A 24,948-nucleotide genomic window follows, 5' to 3' on the forward strand; every position below is an offset into this window, starting at 1 on the left:
GTCAGTCACGGTTCCTTCGATGGTCCTGTTCCCCTCGACGTCCTAGCTAGGGGCCAAAACCGATATATAACGCGTTGCCTCGATTATTCGAGGCTCGCTGGCAAATATACGAACCCGTTCGAATATCCAGCTGCCTGCAGGGATCGGTCAGACGATACCGCGTCCCAACGGAGGGCGATACGCGACCGCGACAACCGCAAATGGAAAAGCCCCGTAAAAAGTCCCCTAACCTGCTTTCCGGTGTCGCGAGCGCGACAATTCGCAGCTGTAAATCCATTTTTCCCTTCTACGCGCGGTTTAGACCCTCCCTTTGCTCCCAACCGTTTCGGCGACACTCTCGAGGTTCGCTCTGTCATTTCGGACCGAACATTGTGGTTTCTCCTACAATTTTTCTTTATCGCAAGGATTGCCGGCATTTCGTCTCATCGCGACTGTGCTCGTCTATGTATGTGTAGATATAGGTAAAACGATCGTCTTTAAACCGTCACGTACTCTGTGCTTGACGACGTAGTAGAACGTGGTACACGATATCGTGTAAATATCGTAGATGACTACGTCGTTGCTTGATTCTCGCGAGACAGGAGCGAAATATTTGTCGGGGAGTCCGTTCTTCCATTTTTCTAGTTCGAAACACTTAACATAATTAACTTCTAAAATAATCCACGAATGAAATTGAACGTAACTCGTATGAACTAAAATATGCGTTAACTTTCGCAATTAATTTTTGGTAAAATTCCATTTTTCTTTTTGATTCGGTTGATTTCGATAAACAGAAGGATCGTGGGAGGGGGGGGGGTGGGGGGCGGTGTCGCGATATATTTAGATGTGCGCAAAACTTCGTATCGAAACCGACATGTGTTTTATATCTGGTCGAATAGATAATAAAAAATGTACGACGTAATAAATGGATAAACAGGACGTACGCGACAGACAATGCTACGATTCGCGCCGCAAAGATTAGGCGCGAATTATTAGGATACGATGGAAAATGTATCAGAATTAAGGTGAAAGAGTGTTGAAAAATTGCACGAAACAATCGCATAGTTAACAATTGAAACTAATCGACTCCCAATCAGTCGTTATTCGTTTTCGGTATCACCCTTTCCCGTAGATTCTGTTTCGCTAACAAACAGGATCGGCGCTGAAAAGACACGAAACGAAAAGATCCGTCACCGAGTAACATCGACGAATACAGACGCGCGAAACACGTACGAGATGCGTGTTATTATCTCCGAAAACACTGACGCGCGCGTTATTTGGTTACTTCCAATCGTGAATCCGACGATTCGTTGACGCCTAGCGACGATAACGGGACCGATACGTCGAATCGCTCGCTCGTTCGCTGTCGCGATACTTTCGTTGCTCGTAGTAACGTCGCAATAGTACCTTTTTGTCGCGTTCGCGAAAAAAAAAAAAAAAGAACGACGGTTAATTTCGAAACAAAGGCGATGGAGCTCGCCTGAGAATCTCGTCCGTGGCACGAGTAACGTCAGAGTTACGATGAAAGTTTAACAGGAATCGATGCCTCTTCCCGGATGTTCCTTGTCAGTGGGGAATAACGTTCCGTAACCAGGAGCGTTGGAAATTCCGTGGCGCGCGCAGATAAAAAGCCGCGCGTAAGAGGACGGGCATTTGCATACGCGACCTCTCGAATCCAAGGTCCTCCTTAACGATAAACTTGCAATGTTTGTTCGGTTTGTTCACCCGACGCACGAGGCGAGAGAAAAACTGCGGCAGGAAAGAGACACGGACAGCATAAAATGACCGCGAACGTTACTGGCGCGATCAGTCGCTACGTAAACCACCGTCCCGCAACGGTGTGTCGTTTGCGCGTGTCATTTAACACGTTGACAACGTTAATTCTACGAAGTGAAGCGTCGGAACAAATCAATCTAGATAGTACTTGTAAACCTTGAACGGGTTTCAAAAGTACCAACTACACCAGGTTGCAGAAGAGGTCGGTCAAAGGCGACACGGTTATAGGAAACTGGTTCGAAAACACGACGCTATGTACAAGCAGTTGCTGGCGCTTCTCGCTCTTACCAGCGGAATATTTTGCGCTGTAATGCCGCAAACGGATACCGCCAAGGCTCAGATATTCGGGCAGAATCAATCGACGATAGTCAACGGAACTTTACACTTTCTGACTGGGCTGCCTTCGAACAAAAATGGTACGACGTCCAGTGACTGGACGAAGCGTTAGTTCACACTCTACGCTGCTGTAAAAAAACAGAAAAAAACATCTTTTTCGCGCGTTGACCGGTGTATTTACCCAAACTTTGGTTCGGCTCTTTGAATCAGTGCTCCCTTGGCGGTCAACAGCGCGCGATCGGTACTTCTCACTCGTAAATGAAATTTTAAAGCGAGCGCGAGCTGAAACCGTTCCCGGACACTGTATCTCGCACGAGTTTCCAAAAGACAGGACAACACTGTTGAAAGCATTCGCGAAACGTAGGGTACCACCTATGAAACCACGTTTCGAATCGGGTGAAAGTGTCGAAGATTCTTTCTATAATGTCGAAATGGCGACTTGGGCCTTCCAGTCTCGGCTGTTTCGTATTTTATGCAACGTAGATGGAATCGAATGGCAATCGATGCTATAAATAGAAAATGTTGACGGACGTAATTAATTTGCCGAGTATCTGCATCGACAGTTTACCTCGTCGCGGTTAATACGACTTATCCAGCGAGAACATCGAGCCAATAACGTCTGCGATCCCGCGCGCAATTGTCTGCGTTAAGCAATTTACCGTAATTGGAATTCTTAATAATCTCGTCGTTATCGCCGGCTCGCGATCGTCGCGGTTTTCCGAACGTCGCAACAAATCCCGATTCGAATTGTTGCGGCGAACGAAGCTGTTCTTCGTACGCAGTAAACGATACCTTTTTCCAGATTCTAATCAGCCTATAGTAAACATGAGCGGCGAGAACAATTACCACGCTACCCAGCAGATATTTTACGTCACCTGGTCTCCGAACGGTTCCAAAAGGAACTGCACGACGTTCGTACCCAGGGACGACTACGTTCTCAACGAAGGCATCGGGGCTTACAAATTGCACGCGCGTAGAATAAGGTGGAACGACGCACGCGAGGCTTGCATGGACGAAGGAGGTGACGCGAACGATTCGTACGGAACGCGACACGGACCGTTAACCCTTGGAAGCCCGATTTTCCAAATTACATTTAAATAATATCAATGTATTCGTTATTCGAACAATTTCGACAGCTGACGTTTATTGTTTCGACCCTTTGCAAGACCTTTTTCGAGACCTTTTTCTTTCTTTTTTCTTCTTTTTGTATCTACCAGCACTCTACGTTCTACATTCAGTATTGGCACGAATGCTAAGCTTCGATCGACTTCGAAGATGTTATTTTATTGACACTTCCGGTTCCAAAGAAATTAGACCTAAAGAAACGTTGTTGCTGGTAGATTTGCTACGCGAAACCTAGTGGTGACTGACACTCGCCCCTCGAGTGCAAAGGGTTAACTTTTGGTCGAGAAAACATTACGCGTAACGGTAACGTACAAACAGCCAAATATTAGAAACAGATTAGTTCGCGTTGCGATCGCATTCGCGGTGCGATTCGATGTAAAAAACCGGTATCGAGTTTGAAACTTGGGGCGTTCAAGGGTTAACGAAACGAGCCAACGTTTCCGCGGCCGTCTCGTCGCGGTGAATTGCGTTTGTCGAAAGAACGAAGTAAACAAGGTTTGTCCGACAGGTCACTTGGCCATCGTGAACTCGTTGGCCGAGGAGAGCGTCCTGCTAAAGTTCATGGTGTCCGCGGACGTCGATCAAGCCTGGGTAGGCGTTCACGATCTGTTTTCCGAGGGTGTCTGGGTCACTCTAACGGGCGAGAGTTTGGAAAAAGCTGGTTTCGACAAGTGGACTACGATGTGGCCGAACGAGCCCGACAATTTCGGTGGCCATCAGAACTGTGGAGTTCTCGTGCAGTCCGGCGGCTTGGACGACGTCGACTGTGTCTTACGCCACGGATTCATCTGCGAGATCGACATATGCTGATCGCGGGACTGCGGATGTTTATGCATTTATAGCGAACAAGGGAGAAATCTATGAGATTGCTCACGAACGACAAAAATATATATAAAATATCGAGAATAAAATACATTTTGTTTAAAGAATAGGACACGCTTCTATTTAAGCTTTAATTTGCATAAACATACCACAGTTTGTCGTACATCGAGGATGATCATCAAGAATATTCAGTCGAAGGATCGCGCGACTGGAGAACTTTGTAAACTCCCTGCGAGCTGCCATATAGCATAGTTTCGATGTCGGTAAATCTAGCGTTAAACCAGCAAGAAATCCTAAACCCCGAGACTGACGATATTTCCTTCTGCTCCTTTACGAGCCATGAAAGAAATTGTAACTTGTTCAAAGAGCGATTGCCAACTTGTTTGGAAATATACAAACACGAGCCATCGATAGCTGTGCTTTTGTTTGCGGTGATTGTCTCTATTGCTCCTAGCTTCAATTCCTTCCTACAAACGATCCGAAATCAAATAATCAGCCCTCTATGAAGAATACCGAGACGCGCGTCGGTTGCAAAGATGTTCCCTTGAACGCGAGACCGTGCGTGTCCAGCTTGCGGAAAAAATGATAGAAACAGGTTTAGTGTTTATACTCGTCCGTCGCGTTTCTCCCAGCCACGGCTACCCGCGTTTGCGTACTTCTCTACAGCTCTTGCAACGCGAAGAACTCACGGGGTGACGGATCGAAACTGCAGAAAGCGTATTCTGCCGCGTTCTCAGCTCGTGGAAAGCGATTTGTTTGGCTGAAGAGGGATAGAAACAGGCGCGCGCTCGAGAGTGGATTAATCCACCAACGGGGCAGCCTTCTCGCGACGAAGTTCGCACGTTCGTCGTAAATGGACAGAGCTGTATAGACTCGAGGGAAAACCCGATTTTAATCACCGAACATCGACGAGTGCTCCCCGCGAGTTATCGGGAGCCGCGTGCAGATCAAACGGGTTTAAAGCGAGAGGGAGAAGCTCTGGAAAAAATCTGTCAGGTTCGTGGTATCCCTTAAAGGCAGGACGCGAGACGAAAGAAGGAAACAGTCGAAAAAGGAAGACGACAGGCGCGGCATAAGAGGCTCGCGACCGCTCCTGGCGTCTACAGTAATACGTCGCTACCGAGGCAGACGGCAAACATACGAAGCGCTGAGGTTCGCCAAGCCTTTCGAAACGCACTGAAAGATTAGGCGATCGTGTAGAATCGACGCCATGCTCGACAAACTTTTGATACTCCTCGTCTTTACGAGCGACATATTTGGCTTCGTAATGCCAGACGCGATCGAAACGTTCGCGGAGACAGGCATCGACACAGGCTTGCATCTAATCGGAAACCAAACCAGGATACTACTCGATAAATCTCCGAAGCCGCCACCTCGCACCTATAAAGGTAACGAAAGGTCGATTAAGCATTCTAGAATATGTTGAATACCGCCCTAGGTTTACTAATACCTTTAAAAATGAAAAATTCACGTATGTAATTTATATTAATTATTGTCTGTAAGACACATAAATGCTAGTTGGATAGATTTTTATTAACCGCGCTTTTATTAACTGTTCTTCCGATTTTCCCGACGTTTGCTCGCGGTCTCTTCTTCTTTCGCTTTTCCTGTTCTGCCCGTGGCGTAGCATTTTCCGCCCTTAAATAGCAAGCACGCGCCCCACTCTTTCTTGGGGAAGACCCCAATGTAGCCGGCTCTAGCGTGGCCTGGTCAAACTTATGTCACTCCGACGAAATGTGCTTGGGTCCCGCCGAAATTCGGCTTCGATCCTCGCGTACCACGTTCTCCGGAGTCTCACTGTCTCTCTCACTGTCTCTCTCACTGTCTTTTCACTGTCGCTCGCTCTTACCTGTCCGTTACCCTTCGATCTTAAGGAGAGAGGCGTTGGACATCGTTTAGGTTAATCTGTACCTTCTGTACCGTACCCATCTAATCTTCGTTACTTTATGTCAGTCGGTAGTTTTATCCTCATGGGATAAGTAAATATTTGTAAGTTCCAAACCTAGTCATCCGTCCATACACCAACTACGCATCCGACCCTTGTACCCTTACAAACTCCGAATAACACGACCGACTCCTTGACATCCTACGATTCTCGTTGGTCCTTCCCCTTGTTTCCACCACCACCCTTCTGAATCCTTAAACACAAACCTTTAAAAGGCACACCGAAACTGCTCTCCCGAGCTTTTTCATAACGCAATCGAACAAGAAGTAGGAACGTAGCGGTAATCTAGTTTCTAAGTACCGAATCGTAGCAGAAACCGAACTTCGAAATAAATCGGAATCTAACAAACGGTACATCGGGGAATTAATCTTGGGAGTAGCTTACAGCTACCGATACAAGTTAACGCGGAAAGATTCCTTCTGGCTACTTTAACAAGTTCGCAGTAGGCGATCCAATTGTAACTAATTGCGCTCGATTAAACTCTGTCGCTGTGTCGTCGTGTTACGCAACGTCGCTCGTCCACGCAGCTAGCGGAGGCACGTTTTTCGAATTTCAAACTCTTCGAGGACCAGTTGTAGTTCACTAAGAGAGACTAGACGCGCACGCGAACATTTCTGCGATAGACGTTGGTATAGATAGAGCGTAATAGAGGGAGACGAATATACTTTTTCGCAGACGGTTTCTCAGGTTCCCAGCCGCCGGTGATTACCATGAACGGTCAAAACAATTACCAGGCTGGCCAACAAACATTTTACGCCGAAAGGTCGTCCGGCTATAATTGCGATAAATGCAACAGAAGTTGCACCAACGTTTTGAAGAGAGGCGATTACATAGTGACTCCGGGGATAGGAGCTCACAAGCTGCACACTCGCAAGCAGAACTGGAACGTCGCGCGCAAGGCTTGCATGGACGAAGGAGGTGACCGAAACGATAATTAATTCCACGGGTTAGAAACGGATACGCTTCTTATCGGAGACAACTAATCAATTTTGCTCGACAGGTTACTTGGCCGTTCCGAATTCGTTGGACGAGGAAACCGTCCTGCTCAAGTGGCTGCAGGCAGCCAAGGTAGATCGCGCCTGGCTAGGTATTCACGACCTGTTCGAGGAGGGCGAGTGGGTGACCGTCACGGGCGAGTCGTTGGAGAAGTCTGGCTACGACAGGTGGACTCCAGCGATTCCAGGCGATCCAGACAACGCGGGAGGACATCAGAACTGCGCGATTCTCATGGGCGAGCACGGTGGCATGGACGACATCCAGTGCGAAAGCTTGTTCTTCTACTTCTGCGAGATCACCATGTGCTGAGCCTCTACCGCGAGCACGAATCTGCGCTATTGTTTATTCAATTTCTTGAACCAAGCTTACATTTCCCCCGCGACTGATTGCGCTTTTGATACCTCTCTCGAAGAATAAAGTCAGCTTTGCAAGCGAACAAGTTGTACTCTTTTTATTTTTATTAGAGATTCAATTTACCCTCGAATATCTACTTCGTGTCTTCCTTTTCCTTTGTCTTTTATTCGATCGTTTAATCGTGTCGATGCTACGCACTACGGAAGTCATCGTACCAAAGTTTCGCGGCAACATCTGGTTGTTCCCATCGCGGATAACTCTTATCAGCGGGGAAAGATATTTATTTTGTCAAGAAGTCATGCGCCAAAGAATGCGTCATATCTCAAAGATGCGGGGAATACCCTGACGTTTTAAAAATAAAGCTGCAGGTCCAGCTGAACGTGATCTTTCGATTTCAAGGCTCCCCGGCCGGATTGTCCGACAGACAAAGAGCAGATGCGTGCGTGTACGCGACGCAACGGCATAAAAAGCTGACGAACGTCCGCGACACGTTCAGTTAATCTTCGTCGTTCGGCTCGTCAACGAGACGTCAACGTTCGTCGTAAGTGAATAGACTGTGTCGCTTTGAAGCTTTCACTCGGAGTTCAGTTGTTCCATATTCGGTCATCGATAACGTTTTTAACCGACTTCGACAAGGAGGAGGTTACTCGATTCGACATGTATATTTTTGTTCTTTTCGAAGCACGATGTTGAAGCTAATTCTCCTCGTGTTTGCGAGCGGAGCCTTGGCCCGCGTGTTGCCAGACAACATGAGCTCGGATTCGGAGCTCGCGCCTATTTCTAAAGGTAACTCCGCGACTGTTGTATCTTTAATTTTATTTTATATTTAATTTGTTCGTGGTTGTCGGCGTTGAAAGACGCAACGATATCTACCAAGCATAAACAGACTCGATGCTTTACCGAGAGCGCCCTGAACGCGAATAGAATCACGATTGAATCACGATTCAATTGTATCGTGATATTTATCTGGACGTATTAAATAAACATTTATTTTACCAAACGATCGTCTCCACGATGGAACGTTGATATCCCAGTTCGAACCAATTCCGCTCGATTAAACTCGAGACTGAATTATGGTTCTCGCCGTTCTCAGCTTACAGGAGGAACGCGTAAAAAGATCGAAGCGTTCTTCCAGGTTCCCTGCAACCGACGCCGACGATTACTTTGAACGGAGACAGGAATTACCAGGCTAACCAACAGATATTTTACGGTGTCGGATGGGCGCCATGGACGAATTGCGTTAAACCTAATTGCACGAACGTTTTACCGAGGGACGACTACGTTGTCACGCCCGGGATAGGAGCCCATAAGCTGCACACTCGCAAGCTGAAATGGAACGCTGCGCGCAAGTCCTGCGAGAACGAAGGAGGTGATGCGAATCGAAAAAAGATTTATCTAAATTTTAGCTTAATTTGGGTTACGTTTTACCGATACGTTCCCTCCCGATGGTATCAGATATGGATTTCGTCTGGATACAAAAAGAATTATTTTTATCGAATTCCGATAAAAATAGTTAGGAAATAAAAGCTCGTATAGAGATGTGTTATCGCCATCCGTTGTTGGAACGAATCTACATTGGAAATTTTTATACGGTCAATGATTTCAAACGTCTCTGGTGTACGTGAACGCGAACGAAAGTTAACTCTTTGCACTCGAGATCTTGTTTTCTGCTCTCTATCGGCGACTCGAGATGCTTTCTTAGCATTCTGTTGTCACGAATGCTAAACTTAGATTCACTTCTCGAATGAGATCTCTAATTCGAGATACGAGAATCGAGTCACCTTTGCCTCAACGACAATCGTGTTATTGACATTCCGAGTTCCAAAGAAATCAAACCTAAAGAAAAGCTATGACTGAGAGTGCACTCTCGAGTGCAAAGGGTTAAATGAACGCTGTTCGATAGGTTACCTGGTCGTCCCGAACTCGTTGGCCGAGGAAGCAGTTCTGATAAAAAGTATGCAGGCTGCGAACATCGACAACGCTTGGCTAGGTATACACGACTTGTTCGAGGAAGGCGACTGGATGACCGTCATGGGCGAGTCGCTGGAGAAATCTGGCTACGACAGGTGGACTCCAGCGATCCCGAACGATCCAGACAACGCGGGTGGTCGTCAGAACTGCGCGATTCTTCTGAGAAAACACGGCGGAATGGACGACATCCAGTGCGACAACACGTTCCCGTACTTCTGCGAGATCACCATGTGCTGAGCTTTGACCTTGTCTTCTGTGAGATTAAAGAGACACAATTTCTCTAATATTAAACGACGCTTTACTCTCGCCTGCAACTGCTGGACTTGTATTCATTGGTGGTATTACTTGTATTTGTGTATCAATGTACAGGGTGTCCCAAAAGTCGGGGAGGAGTCGGAAGTGAGGGCTAGCTGAGACGATTCAGAACAACAATTTCCTTTGCGAAAATGTCGGATGGGGCTTCGTTAAGGAGATATTAAGCGAAAACTCCGACCAATCAGAGCGCGCGTAGACCGTTGGGAGCGGCCGCGGTAGCGAAGGCTACGCGCTAGGTAGCCGCTCTCGTACGCGAACAAGTGACTCGACGTGCATCGAAGGATATCGACGCGGCCGCTCAGCGCCGTAGCCTTCGCTACCGCGGCCGCTCCAACGGTCTACGCGCGCTCTAATTGGTCAATGTTTTCTCTTGATATCTCCTTAACGAAGCCCCATCCGACATTTTCGCAAAGGAAATTGTCGTTCAGAATCGTCTCAGCTACCCCCTATTTCCGGCTCCTCCCCGACTTTTGGGACACCCTGTATACATCTGAATATATTATAGCTGGCAAATGCTGCGTGAAACATTCAACTCTTGTTTCGTCATTTCTCCCTCGATGTTGACCCTTGCAACCCAACTTTGTTCTATTTATTATAAAGAAAGGGGTTAAACAAAGCGCGATACTTTGAGTAACGACAAACTACGGCTAGAAAGCCTCTATGAATCTCTCTATCGTTAGGAGAAAAATGTTTTCGCAACCACGAAATTATTCTGAATCGCAAGAATAAATATTCGTACCCTCTGTGTCTGTCGAAGAGGTTTGACTAAATTATAATACAATACGCGGAAATCGATATTACCGAACGTATCGTTGCAACATTCATCGTCGACTCGAGCGCAATTCTCGATCGACGTTGCTCGATCCGCGCCGGAAGTTACGGCGCGTAAGTTTCGCCTCTGCCGGCGTTAGGGGTAATCCCCGTGCAACCCCTAAATTCCTCGATCTGTTTATCGGGGCCGCGTATCGACGATACGTATGCCAAATCGATCAAGCATCTCTCGTTACCTCGACCCGTTACCGCGATACAAGGGATGGCTTCCAAGATTAATCTAACACGATACGCGAGGGCTTCCGCGTTACAATGTTCATTGAATTCATCGATATGGCTAGACAGGACGCGGTTCCGTCGTAAGTCAGCATTTCTCAACATCCTCTGGCTCGTGGCGTTCGTTTTGGCTCCGATGTAACTTTAGTTAGGCAGAATTGCTTCCTTTCACAGTTTCGCCACGATCACCTCGGACGATTAACTGAGGTGATAGGGATGCAATGTTTTGTTTGTTGAATTTATAGTGCTCAGCTGGGGAGCTACTGATTATTCGCTTCCCCTATTTGCTATTGCACTTATCTTATTCCTTATTTTTTCGCCCTTGGCTTTTTCCATACTTCGTCTTATTATATCTGATGGGGATACAATGACGAAAGCTTGGTGTTCCTGACCTAGGCGCTCTACTACAATTCTTCATAATAATAATAATAATAATAATAATCGCGATGCGGACGCGAGCAGAAGCGTCAGCTCCGGCGAACAGGACCTTTTAACTGGGTTTCCAGGACAAACGTAATTTTACGCTGGTATAATGAGAGTGGGCGTAATTTCGTCGGGTAAAAGCCGGCTCTCCATTTGCCAAGAACATCGGTCCGACGATTCCGACTGGCTGTCCATTAAAATTGTACGCCGACCGGGGACTCCTGTGGAAAATCGAACCGATCGCGGGACGATATCCACGGGCCACGATATACCGAGCACCGCGGAATGGCTTTAATCCAATTTCGATTGGACAGAACAAGGGATGTTTAGCTAAGATCCGCGGAGTCGGCTCCTCTCGGGATAAAGTAGGTTAAGGAGCCCTCGTTCGTGGAACGAGTAGGGTGCATGGACGACGACGGCGACGACCTCGACGAATCGCGTATATTGTGACGACACGTACAAAGGAAGCGGTTTTATATGCGCGTACACGACCCGAACCCCGGTCCCTTTCACATTGGAAACGCGCCACCGGCTTCCTCGCCCGATAACATCTTTTTGTGCAACTTCGACGGAAGCGCGAACGGCTCTCTCGCCTTTCTCCATTAGAAAACTACCCTTCGCCGTTGAAGCTCTTTCTTACTCTGGCAGCAGTGGATACCCTGGCGTTGTTTATACGTGGAACGGTCGAATAGATTCGCAACGAATTTCTCGCGGAAAGAAGAAGGGTCGACGATGGCCGTTCTTCGCTCGTGTGACTGTCTATAATAAAAAGAACAAAAATTTGATAGTAACTTATTCGCTACAGAATCCCTTCGACAAGAGGAGTAAAAATATAGTTTGGCTGCGCACTGACAATTTCCGACGTACAGTTGGAGCTACCAGAGAAGCGCGAAGAAAACTCGTCCACGAAGAGGTTACGACAACCTCGTTACTATCTATCATCGCTGTTTGTAAAAAGACTCCGACTAATCCTACTCCTTAAAAAAAAAAAAAAAAAAAATAGCCCTGTGCCATAAACATCCTAACAAATTTCTCGCGTTGCGTAGGCTGGAACAGACGGTAAAACGAGCATAACAATAGGAAAGAAACCGAGGCCCCGATGCCGATGGACGAGTCTCGATTTTAATGAACTCTCGAGAAACGTAGGGTAAGAAACAGGAATGGAAGAGAGAGGGAATTCGGTAACGAGTGCGCGTTAGAGCACGGCTGGCTCGTCGCGCGGAGTCGTAATGAGGAATTTCACCTAGGGACATTTCGTCGGGCGCATCCTACGCGGCTTTGTGCGCCGGTCTATCGTCGCTTTGAGGCATGCAACGGCTCCTAATTAGGCCACCGAGGCGCGCGTCGCGACGGCCGAGGTTTACGCGGCTGCTTTCTTCTTCGGCTCCTCGGAGTTGTCGCGGAACCTTACCTCGACGCGCGTATTACGTGTGTATTTTCTTCGGTTTCACCGTTCTCCAGCGGCGAGGAGGCGACATTCGGCGCGAATGAAAGGGACGAGGACCGTGTCAAAGCGCCCGAGGTATTTTTCAATTACAGCCTGTTACGCCCTCGCCAAAGGAACGCTGCGGAAGAACCGGGGAAAATGGGACGACGGGAAGGAAGACGCGGCTGGGGACAGAGGGGACGAAAGGAGCCAAGCGGACGTTTATTAAACTCGCGTGTTTAAAGCAGAAACGATTCTAATATTCGACTGGAATGCTAGCCCACCTCCGACTGCAATTAGATCGTTACGAGCAGTAACATGGATAATATATCGAATCGTGGCCGGTTGCGTAATATCGAAGACGAACAAGACGGTGATCGATTACACCGTCGTCAGACGTTCGCGGAACTTCAACGAATACAGTTTCTGTTATATTCGAATTATTGTTCCGAGTTTAATTGTTAACAAAGAAATATCGAGTTACGCGTTGATATCGATTCGGTTAGAGCCTCGATCGTTCAACTCGCTCGTGGAACCGTAAACGCTGAAACGCTCGTCAAGACACCGCAAATAGTTCCGGGTACAAGCGCAACAAAGTAGCACGCAGAATGCGTTCCGAGCGCCTCGAGCGGAACGACATTAGGTGAAATTGTAGCGAGCACTCGGACCATCGTTAGGGCGAAATTGTTCCATTGGCACGGCGAGGGTGCGTTAAACTGTATCGCTTCGTTAAACTCGGTCCACGTTGTCGCAGTCTGCAGCCTGTACCGCAACGTTAGTCCAGAAATGCGTCTATAAATCTCTCTATCGTTAGGAGCAAAATGTTTTCGGAACAACGAAATTATTCTAAATCGCAGAATAAATATTCGTACTCTCGCTTCTCTGTCGAAGAAGTTTGACTAAATTAAATAATAGCTTCGATCTTACCAAATGAACGTTTCGTCACAAGTATCTATAATGTGAATAAGCTTGTATATTAGATGTACGTTTAGATTCGTGTAAACATACGTTTGGAAACATCAAAGCTACTATTTAATTCAAACTAATTTCTTCGATAGAGGGTACGAATATTTATTCTGCGATTTAGAATAATTTCGTTATTGCGAAAACATCGCTGTTTAAACAAATTCGTCGAGTGGGTGGACGCAACCGGAAGCGAGAAGGAACGGCGAGACGCCGCCCCACTGTTAACCAAAGACGAAGTTTCCGGGGCGGTTCGAACGGCAAAGCCGGAAGGGTAATTTTACGAAAGATACGTTTCTAATCGAGCGTTAATGGCTGACGCCGGAAGCGTTCTTCGCTCACCCGGAAAAATACTTTTCACTTCTTCCCTCGTTTCTTTTTCGTCGCCCTTCTCCCCCACCCCTCTTGTGACAAATATTGGAATTTTCGAATTAGATTCGAAACGAACTAAACAGTAAGCGTCAAACCCATCGCTCAATTTAGGCGAATTCTTATAATAGACACGGAAGGTACGAATATTTATGGGACCGACAGTATATACGAGATACCAATGTATAAATTCCATTTTCCAAACACCACTCGTCATCGTGGAAGATAGACCCATTCACTGTAAGTTCTTCTCGCGTCGACAGGATGAAATACCACTCGTGCGTTCGGTTCGACTCTCGCGTACGTTTTCAGCGCGGGGAATAAAGAATAACGTTGCCACTGCAGCGCGATTAAAGATGAAAAATCTCTCTCTCTCTCTCTCTCTCTCTCTCTCTCTCTCTCTCTCTCTCTCTCTGTCTGTCTGTCTGTCTCTCTGTCTGTCTGTCTGTCTGTCTCTCTCTCTCTCCAGAGGAACAAGAAAAGTTTGCGTTTCGTCGAGCAATATTTTGCGACGTACTTTCCGGCAGCACTCGCGAACGAGACGTCAAGGAATACATGGAACCAGCGGGGAAAAAACGCGACAAAAGGAAGCCGGGTACACTTTAAATTCCTTTCACAAGCGGGCAATCTTTCGAGCCGTTTGTCGCAAAGGTTAGATAACTTTGCGTTGAACGCCGTCGGAATATGAAACTTGGATCGTTTCATTTTCTCGGCTCGAGTTTTCAAACTCTCGACTCGGTCACGAGGTATTCCGAAACGCGGCCCGCTCGCAACACGATCTCGATTTTAATTAAGTCTGGTTCAACTCCTCTCCTGTTCCCTGCACGCGCGCCGGCGCTTTGATCTTCGCGCCGATCGTCGATCGTCTCTAACGCTCTCGCGCGACGTTCCACCTTTCAGGAGACATTCGAAACGTGGCTCGTGCCTTCTTGATTCGGCGAGTATTCCCAGTTAACGTTCCAGCACGATCGATGCAACCGTCCGCAGGAAAATTACACGTAAACGAAAACTATGGAGACGCGCGAACCCTCGATGCGTGGCGAAGTTTGCGCGGGTGTAATCTGGGTTAAGAAACGGCCTGGTTAACTCACTAGCCTGGGAAAGAAATATTTCATGCGACGCCAAAGTTACCTCTGGTCGCTGAAGTGTACGCGACAGCCATTTGGATATTAGACCGATGGAAGAGGACTCCGACAGTCCCGTAGTCTTAATCCAAAGTTTCGGCCTCCTTGCTTTAGTAATCCATATAATCCATATAATCCATGTAATCCATATAATCCCTCTTCCCTTTGGAATAGCGCTGTGCGTTCGATTACACTTTTCTACAAACTTTACGCCTCGACCGACTTCATCGGGGTCGAATCACTCTCTTTCGCGCGAATAAAACTTGTATACTCGCCCGTGATATCTGTTACCGCGTTGATCGCCAAACGTGGGTGACAGTGATTTTTCTACCGAGGAACTAAAGTAATTCGTTCCGAAAGTCAAGCGTCGAAGAAAATAAATTTCGGTGAAGTTAAAAAAAGTAAATAAAATTGAATCCCGATAGAAATGATCGAGAGTAATATCGTCGCATTCGTCGCGTTGAACTTGCAACGATCGCGTGGCGATCCGTGCCCGCTCGAGTACAATCAAGGCGAGTGGAAAGAACGAGCATCGGTCAGACGCGACATCGAGGGAAGTAGAGGCAGCGAGTAATGGTCAGACGCGACTTGTCAAAAGTTCTATTCTACGTTTCCGCGACGAAAGCTCGCTCGGTCGTTGACGACCGTCTGCGGTAGCGAGTATCACGGGTGAAAATCTCCCGATGGACGGCGTCTTTTTTTTAAATAAAAAATCGCGGTTCGCTGCTCGACGTCGTCCCGACGGAGCGGTATTTTATTCGAGGCGCGTGACTCTTGTAGCCGTCAGCCGCAAATATATCCTGGCTAAAGTCCTACGAATCCCGTGGCTTTGGTGACCCGAGGGGGATAAGAGTATCTACGTGTCCAGAAGGGAAGCTGACGGAGTCAACGTCGCGTCTGGAGCAGGACAGCGGTGAGAGACGAGGGCTCCGGTTAAATTATCCATCCGATGTCTTACTTTGTTCTCGAACGAAAATACAGGCTACTTAATTTACGGGAATATTACCTTGGTTTCGAACCCTAAACCAACCACGACCAGTCAATCGCGGTCTTCGAACTTTTCTATACAGCGTTTACATGCGATACGTGAATTATTCATGAATTGTTCGTGCATTATTCGATTTAAGTTCACGTAGACTGTATTTTCGACACGTTCACTGGCAGACTGATACTCGTGAAAATTTCTACCGTGATTAAACTTTGCTTAGGGATTATTAGAAATTGCATAATCAAACATTTGTTACAGTATTTGTGTTTATATGTTCATAGAAATTCAAATTCATTATTTTTTTTTTTTTTTTTTTGATATTTAACTTTAAGAATTAATTCTTTCATCAGTTCCTCGGTGAAAAGCGCTGTCAGCCATATACACGGGTGACGCGGCGATCAACGCGTTAATCGAGAAAAGCGTTTTTAAGACTAATCCCGTTTGTCCCGTTACAAAATGAACGTCGATAGGTCCACCGAGAAAGGATGTTGATCTCCGTTGCTCGAGCCAACGACAAAACCTTTCGAAGTGTTCTTCGCCAGTGTCTCGATTTGCAAAGAGAGAAAAGTCGAGACGTCGATGGGTTAATAATCGCCGCGGGAGATGAATGTCGCGTCCGGAACGGATGAGAAAAAGGGACGTGAAAGGGAAGGGTGTGCGTCGACTCGTCGCTCGAGTTAAATTACGCGTGAAATGCATCAGCGCGGTCGGCTTTGAGACGGGTGGCCGCGTTGCTTGCATTAAAACAAAAGAGATCGGAGAGGCGAAAACGCGAGACGGAGGATCGAGGATCGCGGAGAGGGGAAATAAAAAGAGGACGCGACGAGACAAAAGTTCGGAGCCGGAGCAACAGTCTTTGTCGGATCTTTAAGCATTGTCGCCAGCGCATCTCGCGGCTCTCCTCGCCCGCGGGATAACGAACAGACACTGAGCCTCTCGAGCATTGCGACGTCGAGCTTGTATAACGTAAATACGACCAACGAAGAGCGGAAGAGTATCGCGCCCCAGTGGTGGATGTAGTCCGAGTCAAATTAAGAACAAGATAGAATCAGTTCGGAATAGATCGAAAAGGGACGGGACCGAGGGCGGTCATTCGAGAGGAATTAACATCGGGATTAATTGCACGTTACTCGGATAATCGATAGGCGATGTCCGAGCGCGTCTTACGCGTGTTGGCAATTTAATTAGTGGGACGTGTTCCCACGTGTCCGATCATCATAATGACGGAAGGGGCTCCGGTTAATTGCGGTAATGAGATACGAGCACGTGGACGATGCTCCTACGACAGTCCATTCGTTCTCTGATCGATCGCTGACGAAATATTCCGCGCTTTATCCAGCCGCGCGAAGAATCTTCCAAAAACCTTGGAAAAGTACTCGAACTTGTCCTAATAGCCTGATCAAAAGTTCCGTATTCCATCTCTCTGGAAAGACCTATGAAAAGTATTCGGCGTTCTCCCTGTCTTCGTAGCTTCGTATTAGTACGTATGGGACTTGGAATATTTTGCGAAGGCGACACCGAGTGAAACCTGGAATATCTTGGCGCCGCACGAGTCGATGGAAGTAAGAATATTTCCAAAGTGTTCGCTAGAGTTTTCCAAGTTTTGCGTCAATCGTTCCCGGCGATGGACGATCCTTCCTTGCGAGTAATACGAGATAATTAGTTGCGAACTTATAGTTACTCCGGACGGACCGAGACAGGACAGATCGGATTGGACAGTGAAAATTCTAGTAGTATGTAGAACTAGATAAAACTTGGCGTATGCGTTAGGAACGGTGGATTGTAGAACTCGAAAGGTCGTCTTCTGCACACTATTCCTGTCATTAGATTTTCTGGGTAGCCATCGATGGCATGCACCGATCAATGGTCATCGAATTATAGAGGCAGCCTGGCAGAATGCTCGGGGAGAATCCTCGATCTCCGAGTATTTTGCGAGATTCGAATTTCCCTGCAGGCTACCGTCGTTATAACGCACTTAACATCGGATCGCATCGATTAATTGCGGCGTTGCGCTCGTCCATCGCGTAGGCATTTATCGGCAACTATCGGCCACGTCGATGGATGTTCGATTCGAAGCCTGATCGCGAAGTAACGACAAGGTCGGATCGAGTTCTCTCCACTTTTCAGCTGTAGTAATGATATTAAATTTGCACTGTAAGCAACTTTCTTTCGAGATGCTTTCTTAACATTCTTAACATTCTATTGCCACGAATGCTAAGATTATATTGACTACGAAAATTGAATCTCTAATTTGAGATTTGAGAATCAGCTCACCTTTGCCTCAACCAATCATTTTATTGGCACTTTGAGTTCCGAAGAACCTAAAGAAAGTCTAGCGGTGACTGGGAGTCATCTCTCGAGTGCGAAGCGCAGGATCCTAACAGGATCGCTTTGAAAATCGGCAGTTTTCCATAAAACTGGGCTGGCCAATGTAAATCGAGATAGATCCATGTGATTCGTATCTAGTCAAAGAAGAATCGAGCGAAGTTTTGTTGCAATTCCCGGTTAAATATATCCACGGAACAACCATCTTGACGCAAATTCGAACGAAAGTTGAGAAAGTTACTCCGCAGCGAACGATTCTCAAAGCCCTTTTAATTCGCAAACGAACGGCGAAGAAGTGGGTCGGGGTGGTTCTTCTTTTCCTCTTCGCGATCGAGGCAAAGAATCTTGGACGGAGGTAATTTTAATATCACCGGAATCGAGGTATTTTGCCTCGGTTCGCCCGCCTCGAGGTTCCTATCAAGCTTAAGGTTATCGAGACGAATCGGCTCTCTCCATCTTCGTCGTCCTGTCCCCGTGGTACCGGTAATGGCCGTCTAGCCGATTTAATCTAACTGCGGATTGATCGTAATGTCTCCCGGTCCCGCGTCGAGCTCGTTAATCTGATTTAATTCTCAATCCCGGATAAGCCTTTTATCGTCCATTTCCCAGTTAATTCGATGACGGCACTGCACGCCGAAACAAACGCGTGCATACATGCTCTGTTTACGTTTCGCGTGGTCGTCGAACTGACCGAGCTCGATTTACTCCATGTTACTGAGCATCGACGGTTGCTTTTCGCTGGAGTAACCATACCTTTAGGCTGTCGCGTTAATAAATAAATAGATAATAAAATTCGATACGGGGGAGGTTTCGTATCTCGAAAACCGCTACGGTGGAACGTACCCGGGGGTACCATCCCGCTGACGAGTATCGGAAAATACTGTTAATATTTAACCTGCGAGTGTGCGTTACGTTGATAGCGTTACGTTGATAGCGTTAATAGCGCGGTAATACGTTGTCCGCGGTTCGCGATTATTTCATCGAAAACGTATTAATAGATACTCCCGACGAACTCCATTTCCCGGTGTTGTAACGTTCTGAAATGCTCGAGGAAAATCCAGAGAAACTCATCCTTTTTAACGCGTTGAAGAATAATTCGTCAATTCGAAAAAAATTATCAAGAAAAATCGCGATGTCGTCTATCGCTCGTATAGCGATAAATTTCTCGCTCTCTATCGCAATTTGCCGGGTCTCCGCGGTCCATTTATCATCTAAGGATATATGTTTATCTGTTACAGGTGAGTAAGAAGTTCCGCGCGGCGCGTCCATCCATCGAGACCAAGTAAGTTCCGCGCGTCCGGTCGTTTATCATCGGTGTCGCAATTGCGGCATCGATCGCTTAAAATCGAGCACTTCCGCGGTCTCCCGTTATCGCGAGTAACGGGGACGGGCACAGTTAACCGATAATCCTGAGCTCGATGGCTGAAACCTTGGCAACGGAACCGGTCCTTGCTCGAACGTCCGTCCAGTCTCCGGCCGGAGCTCCGATAAAGACATTATCGAGAGTCTCTTGCACTCTGGCCACGCTCGCGACTCGTCGTTCAGCCCGAAGAACCCTCGTCCGTTCTCCAGCGGGACGCGTCGCGACGGTGAAATTATTCGGATAGAAGTCGTACGGTGCGAAAATCTCCGGAAAACAGCGAACGCGATCTTTTTCCCAGCTGACGGTAGAAACTCCACGGCGCTCGGTTCAAACAAAAGACCAGCGAATTCTTACTTGCTTTGCTTGCTTGCGATTCGACTTGCTTCTATTCCAAGTCTGGAACGAATTGACCGTGCGACTCGAGGATCGACCGTATACGAGTTAACATTTGCCCCGTAATCGGCTCGACGAACTCCGCGCGAGTTAACAGCGTTGAAAACGGTTCGAACTAAATCGGATTAACGATCGCAAAGGCGATCGTACTCGCCGCGTAAGCGTTCGAACCTGTTTCCAACGAGGGAGGATTTGCATGCCGACTGGCTCGCGCGAAACCAGAGCTCGGCTTCCCGCGGATTTTACCGTGGAGAGAACGCGGCAATTAAAGGCGTCCCGATTAGAATAAATCGGGCTAATTCTCGGGTCCGCGGCACACGAACGCGAAAACAGATGGAGAAAGGAAAAATCCCTCCAGCTCGACGCGGACGTCCTATTTGCCGGAACGAGAGAATGCCTGCCGTGTTCCAGCTCGCGAAAAGAGAAGGAGCGGCGAGAAAAAAGGGCAAGCCGTGTGTATACCGAACACGCGGCCCCTTTTTGTTGTCGTTTCGGGGCACTGCTGTTCCTGCTGGGGCGTAATTAAAATTCTACCAACTCCCCGGAAGTTTTGGACGATCTCCAAAATCCTCCGACGGAGCTGCGCGGATCGATCCGCGCTGCCAATTCGACGGAATCGCGACGATGGCATCGTTAAGACGCGAGGTTAGGGTAGGAAATGGCCGCTAAGCGGTGAATCTCGTAGGAAGTCGGATCATTTACATATATTCGGCTTCGAAGAATTCGACGACCCTCGAACTGCGAACGTCTTTTCTTTTCCAAGTAGTCGGAGGATTCTTGCGGCATTTTCGTTCGAGGCTTTAAATTCAGAGAGACGAAATACGTCGATGAAAAACGAAGCCCTCGCGTTTCGGCGGATTTTTGCAAGTGATCGAATTAGGAGTTCCGTTCCGCGATTTTCGAGAGACACGCGCGCCCGCGTGTTCAGTTCCCTCGTTCTCGTCGTTGTCAAAGTAATCAACCGCGAGTGTTTGCTTCGGTGACGTTTGAATTTTGCTGTTCAGCGACTGAGTATGCGACCGTTGGAACACGGGACTCGCTGGCATCGCCTCGAGAACCGTTTACTGAAAACTCCGCGGACTGTTCCCGCGATTCGTATCCTACGGGGCGTAGAATTCACCGGTTCGCCGAGGAAGGAAGAAACAGTCAGCGAATTTAATTGAACGTGGACGATGCATTATTCCGTTTCCGCCGCAACGCTGTTGGGTACCGTTTGCGGTAATTTTACTCGGATCTTCTCTCCATTCGAATTTCAAGTTAATTATAATTATAAGTTAAAGGGTGAAGGAACTATTATAAAAACCTATGGTTTTTCTTGCTTCGATCCTTGCCATCCAGCCTGGCTTCACCCCACGTCTATCGTTTCTCGTTATATAAGCCGATTATTTCTAGAGACCAGTACAATAATTTCAATCGACCTCTAAAGAGAATTACTCGAGGCTCACTTTCTCCCCTTTTATCCCGATTGCCCTACCAGAACGCGTAATCCGTATCGCGCGAAAGACAAAAGGAAACCAGACGGTTCCAGTTATCACGGTACCGATGAGGTTTGCGTGGATTTTCAGCGAACCACGTTTCCAGCGAGTTTAAACTATGAATTTTCGAGCTTTCCTCGTCGACCGAAATCCGGTCCGACGTCGCCTATTGTGTCCCGTCGAAAAGGAGTCGAACGAGAAAGCAGCAACGTTAAAAACACCGGGCGAAGATTAACGAGCGTCGATTCGGCCGCAAACGCGGCTGGAAAGTGGGCCGAGCCGCGGCCGGATAAATAAACCAGCAGCTAAACAGGGGAGCACGTTAAATCCAAACAAGAACTATCGATTAGACCGTCGCGCGCAGTTATAGCGTTTCGATGGGACGAAATTCGATTCGACGAGCCTAATCGTAAATTCCTAAGCCTGGAAACTTCGCCGTACACACGAACCGAACGAACAAACGAGTCACCGGACCCGGTCCACGAGCTGCAACCTAATGTTCCGCAAACATAAAGGCCAACCGGAATCGTGGTCCGTACGAACGCAGTTCGAAACGATCCTGACGCTCGGCTGACGCGTTCATTGCCAGGTCAGCCAGAAACGGGTGACGGGACTGAAAGAAGTTAATTCCAAAAGCGATCGTGGTGAAGGTGATCGTGGAAATAAATCTGAACGGATTCGCGAATTTGCCGTGGTTACTGTCGAAATTGAGAATTCGAGTACGATTGTGCGGTAGACATATTTAAGAGTATCGATCTGGCAGCAATCGTGTCAAAAAACGAAAAAGTCGGTCGGAGTCTGTTCCGCGATGCCGAAATAGCAAAAATGTTGGCAAGTATCGCGCGATCATTAGCAAACAATTTATCGTATCGCTCGGACGAAATCCGCCGCCGTCGAAACCACGGCGAATCGATATTCAATTACGGAGGAGCGTCGCGACGCCGACCGCGGGAAAGCACGATAAGAGGCGACCGAGGAGGCCGCTTCGAAGATAGAATTATCGACACGCGGCTGGAAAATGAGCTCCGGCCCGTGGAATGCGACCGCTTTGCCCCGATATTTCACCGGCGGACCTGCACGTTCGAGTTTCGCTACACCGCCGAACAGGCCCGCCCTCGTTGTTTATGCTTTCGATCACGACTGCGCCGATTGTTCCCTGGAAATCGAGTACGCCGAAATGCCATTTTAATCACCTGCTCGCAATCTGCTTTAATGCGATAGAAACTGTTTGAGAACGGAAACGAAATAGAAGGTCGAAATTGTGGAGGCACCATCTCGACACCAGAGGAACGGACATTGCGCGTTTCTCGCAAGCTCTTGGTCCCGCCTGACAGCATCGGTGGTACAACCAAAAAAAAAGGTGATTCTATATAAAAAAACAAATCGAAAATAAAGAATAAAATTTGTTCATTCGAGGTTTCGTTCTCGGGAAAATCGATTTCGAATATTAAGCGAGTACGGGTACACTCGACTATCGCCTAGATAGATGGATCTCGATACAGACTTTAAATTAAATGAGTAATACAGCGCATCATCTTGATACTAATGATACGAGTACTACTTACAAGTGTCGTGTATATGAGTACTTCTTACAAGTGTCATATGTATAAACGTACATGTGACTTGTACCGGTATCCATCCATGTAAACCATAGTCACGTGTACGCGTACTCGCTGAATACTCGAAACCGATTTTCTCGAGAACGAAACCTCGAATGAACAAATTTTATTCTTTACTTTCGATTTGTTTTTTTTTTTTTTTTTTTTTTTTTATGTAGAATCACGCCCATTTCGGTTGTACCACCGATGCTGGGACACCGTGTATATAAACCATATCCGACCGACCTCCAAGCTTTTCGGCGTCCAAGGCACGGGCCTGCTAGGGAAGCCCTATTATCCCTCTCTTGGTAAAAATTTCGAGCGAAGCTGAACCTACTCCTCCGACGCTCTGAACGCCAATTAGTGTCTATTAATTATTCGATAACTGCGAACCGATACTTCCCATTGTTATTAATTTCGACTCGTCGAAGCTAATAACGCTGTTGCCTTTACTCGAGCACGACGAGGTAGAGGAACAACGGCGTGACAAAAAAAAATGTGACGAGACCAATTTTCGGTGCTCGATCATCTCGAAGCGAGCAACGATCGATGCCTGATTACCGAAACAATCGCGTATCTCGGTCTCGTACCGTTGTTAATTGCTGCTAATTAGTAGTCGCCGATCGTCGCGTTTCTTTCTGCCGAATGCGATGCGTTTGGCTCGAGATTGCAACTATAAAGCGGCAATGAGGTAACGACAAAAAAAACATATCTTCTCGATTATTTTCCCTTGGACGATAGATAATCGGCAGCCAATTACTTAAAACTAATGGACGCCTACTTGTACTTCGTCCTGTTACTAATTAATTCTCCTGGCGATTCCGTTAATTACTATTGCGCGAACGCAGTCATTAAAATTATTACCTTAACGACAAATTATTCCTCGATTATAGAGGCGAATATAACCAAAGAGTGAATAGAACCGAAAGGACACGAATTTTTCGCTGAAATGTTTGAAGGAAAACGTCGGATGGAATTTCCATGGGCCGTTGGCTGCATTATCGATAAATCGAATGCTATTTATTATTCCCGCGGCGCTGCCCGTAAATTCATTCGCGTCGGCTTTACACTCGGAAAACCGATATTCGGTGATTATCAAACTGTGGCAATCTAATCGCGAATGCGCCTCGTTATCGGACCTTTCTTTGACGTTCTTTTCGAGGAGCTAATGTACCGAGAAGCTAACGACGTTCGATCCGGCTCGGGTACGAAATCTACCAGCGCCGTATCGAATTCGAATCGAGTGTTGCAAAAAAAGGGAACCCGTGGTATCGAGAGGTGGTTCTTTACTTAATAAATCGTTGTGAAATGAAATTAGGCGAAACGGAAACGTTAGATGGGGTGGAACTGAACGCTGCCTGGCACCTTTGTCGATCGGAGAGACTGTTTCGAGTCTATTTAGACGTCTATTTCTCATCCGTTACGACGGACCTGTCATCGGGGACGGGACGCGAATCTCGCACCCCGAAAAAGAGTTGTCCCTCTTTTTCGTTTCGTGGCAAGTCCCTGGAACTTCCCATCGACTAATACATCTCCGTTGAGAACAGGGGACGCGAATCACTCGGTGGCGGCGCGACCGCGTGTTAAGCCGTGAGTTATTTATCACCGAGAAAGATGCATCAGTCGATCCTTCAAGTTGGATGCAGGACTCGCTTGATATTCCATCGCGCGAAGATGGAGCAGCCACCGGGGATTGAATTATTGACACCCGGTAGGGGGCAAGAAGCGAGGAGCCGAAAAAAGCGAGGGCGAGACGCGGGTGGAGCGAGAGAGCGAGAGAGCGAGAAGGAGAGAGAGAGAGAGAGAGAGAGAGAGAGAGAGAGAGAGAGAGAGAG

General features: G+C 47.4%; 4 protein-coding genes and 1 long non-coding RNA gene across 10 annotated transcripts in view; 4 read left to right on the forward strand and 1 right to left on the reverse strand.

The window, feature by feature from the left end:
- Window positions 1-24,948, forward strand: part of LOC128888455 (tyrosine-protein kinase Btk29A) — a 145,393-nt gene that overhangs the window by 69,302 nt on the left and 51,143 nt on the right. The window lies entirely within an intron of this gene.
- The window catches only part of LOC128888479 (uncharacterized), a 92,650-nt gene that overhangs the window by 16,276 nt on the left and 51,426 nt on the right, over window positions 1-24,948 (reverse strand). The gene's annotated exons all lie outside the window — the stretch shown is intronic.
- LOC128888470 (hemolymph lipopolysaccharide-binding protein-like) lies at window positions 1,761-4,468 on the forward strand. The gene is made up of 3 exons (XM_054145347.1): window positions 1,761-2,171; window positions 2,894-3,112; window positions 3,725-4,468. The coding sequence occupies exons 1-3, from the start codon at window positions 2,009-2,011 to the stop codon at window positions 4,024-4,026; spliced, it is 684 nt and encodes a 227-aa protein (XP_054001322.1). The 5' UTR covers window positions 1,761-2,008; the 3' UTR covers window positions 4,027-4,468.
- LOC128888468 (hemolymph lipopolysaccharide-binding protein) lies at window positions 4,611-7,404 on the forward strand. Of its 2 annotated transcripts, none has more exons than XM_054145344.1 (3): window positions 4,611-5,426; window positions 6,671-6,901; window positions 6,984-7,404. In XM_054145344.1, exons 1-3 carry the CDS (start codon window positions 5,249-5,251, stop codon window positions 7,286-7,288), a joined length of 714 nt encoding a protein of 237 aa, XP_054001319.1. In that variant the 5' UTR covers window positions 4,611-5,248; the 3' UTR covers window positions 7,289-7,404. The 2 variants fall into 2 exon arrangements, with proteins under 2 accessions (XP_054001319.1, XP_054001318.1); XM_054145343.1 differs by having other exon boundaries at window positions 6,659-6,901; window positions 6,984-7,402.
- On the forward strand, window positions 7,820-9,664 carry LOC128888475 (hemolymph lipopolysaccharide-binding protein-like). The gene is made up of 4 exons (XM_054145351.1): window positions 7,820-7,874; window positions 8,016-8,119; window positions 8,469-8,702; window positions 9,237-9,664. Exons 2-4 carry the CDS (start codon window positions 8,020-8,022, stop codon window positions 9,539-9,541), a joined length of 639 nt encoding a protein of 212 aa, XP_054001326.1. The 5' UTR covers window positions 7,820-7,874; window positions 8,016-8,019; the 3' UTR covers window positions 9,542-9,664.

The sequence above is a fragment of the Hylaeus anthracinus genome, unplaced genomic scaffold (assembly GCF_026225885.1).
Source record: "Hylaeus anthracinus isolate JK02 unplaced genomic scaffold, UHH_iyHylAnth1.0_haploid 11994, whole genome shotgun sequence".
NCBI lineage: Eukaryota > Metazoa > Arthropoda > Insecta > Hymenoptera > Colletidae > Hylaeus > Hylaeus anthracinus.

Excerpts from the sequence above, each read along its gene's own strand:
- LOC128888470 (XM_054145347.1), top strand. The coding sequence starts at position 2,009 with ATGTACAAGCAGTTGCTGGCGCTTCTCGCTCTTACCAGCGGAATATTT. Across the intron at positions 2,172-2,893 it reads GCTGCCTTCGAACAAAAATG|ATTCTAATCAGCCTATAGTA; the intron begins GTACGACGTCCA and ends ACCTTTTTCCAG. Across the intron at positions 3,113-3,724 it reads GGCTTGCATGGACGAAGGAG|GTCACTTGGCCATCGTGAAC; the intron begins GTGACGCGAACG and ends TTTGTCCGACAG.
- LOC128888468 (XM_054145343.1), top strand. The coding sequence starts at position 5,249 with ATGCTCGACAAACTTTTGATACTCCTCGTCTTTACGAGCGACATATTT. Across the intron at positions 5,427-6,658 it reads GCCACCTCGCACCTATAAAG|ACGGTTTCTCAGGTTCCCAG; the intron begins GTAACGAAAGGT and ends ACTTTTTCGCAG. Across the intron at positions 6,902-6,983 it reads GGCTTGCATGGACGAAGGAG|GTTACTTGGCCGTTCCGAAT; the intron begins GTGACCGAAACG and ends TTTGCTCGACAG.
- LOC128888475 (XM_054145351.1), top strand. The coding sequence starts at position 8,020 with ATGTTGAAGCTAATTCTCCTCGTGTTTGCGAGCGGAGCCTTGGCCCGC. Across the intron at positions 8,120-8,468 it reads GCTCGCGCCTATTTCTAAAG|GTTCCCTGCAACCGACGCCG; the intron begins GTAACTCCGCGA and ends GCGTTCTTCCAG. Across the intron at positions 8,703-9,236 it reads GTCCTGCGAGAACGAAGGAG|GTTACCTGGTCGTCCCGAAC; the intron begins GTGATGCGAATC and ends GCTGTTCGATAG.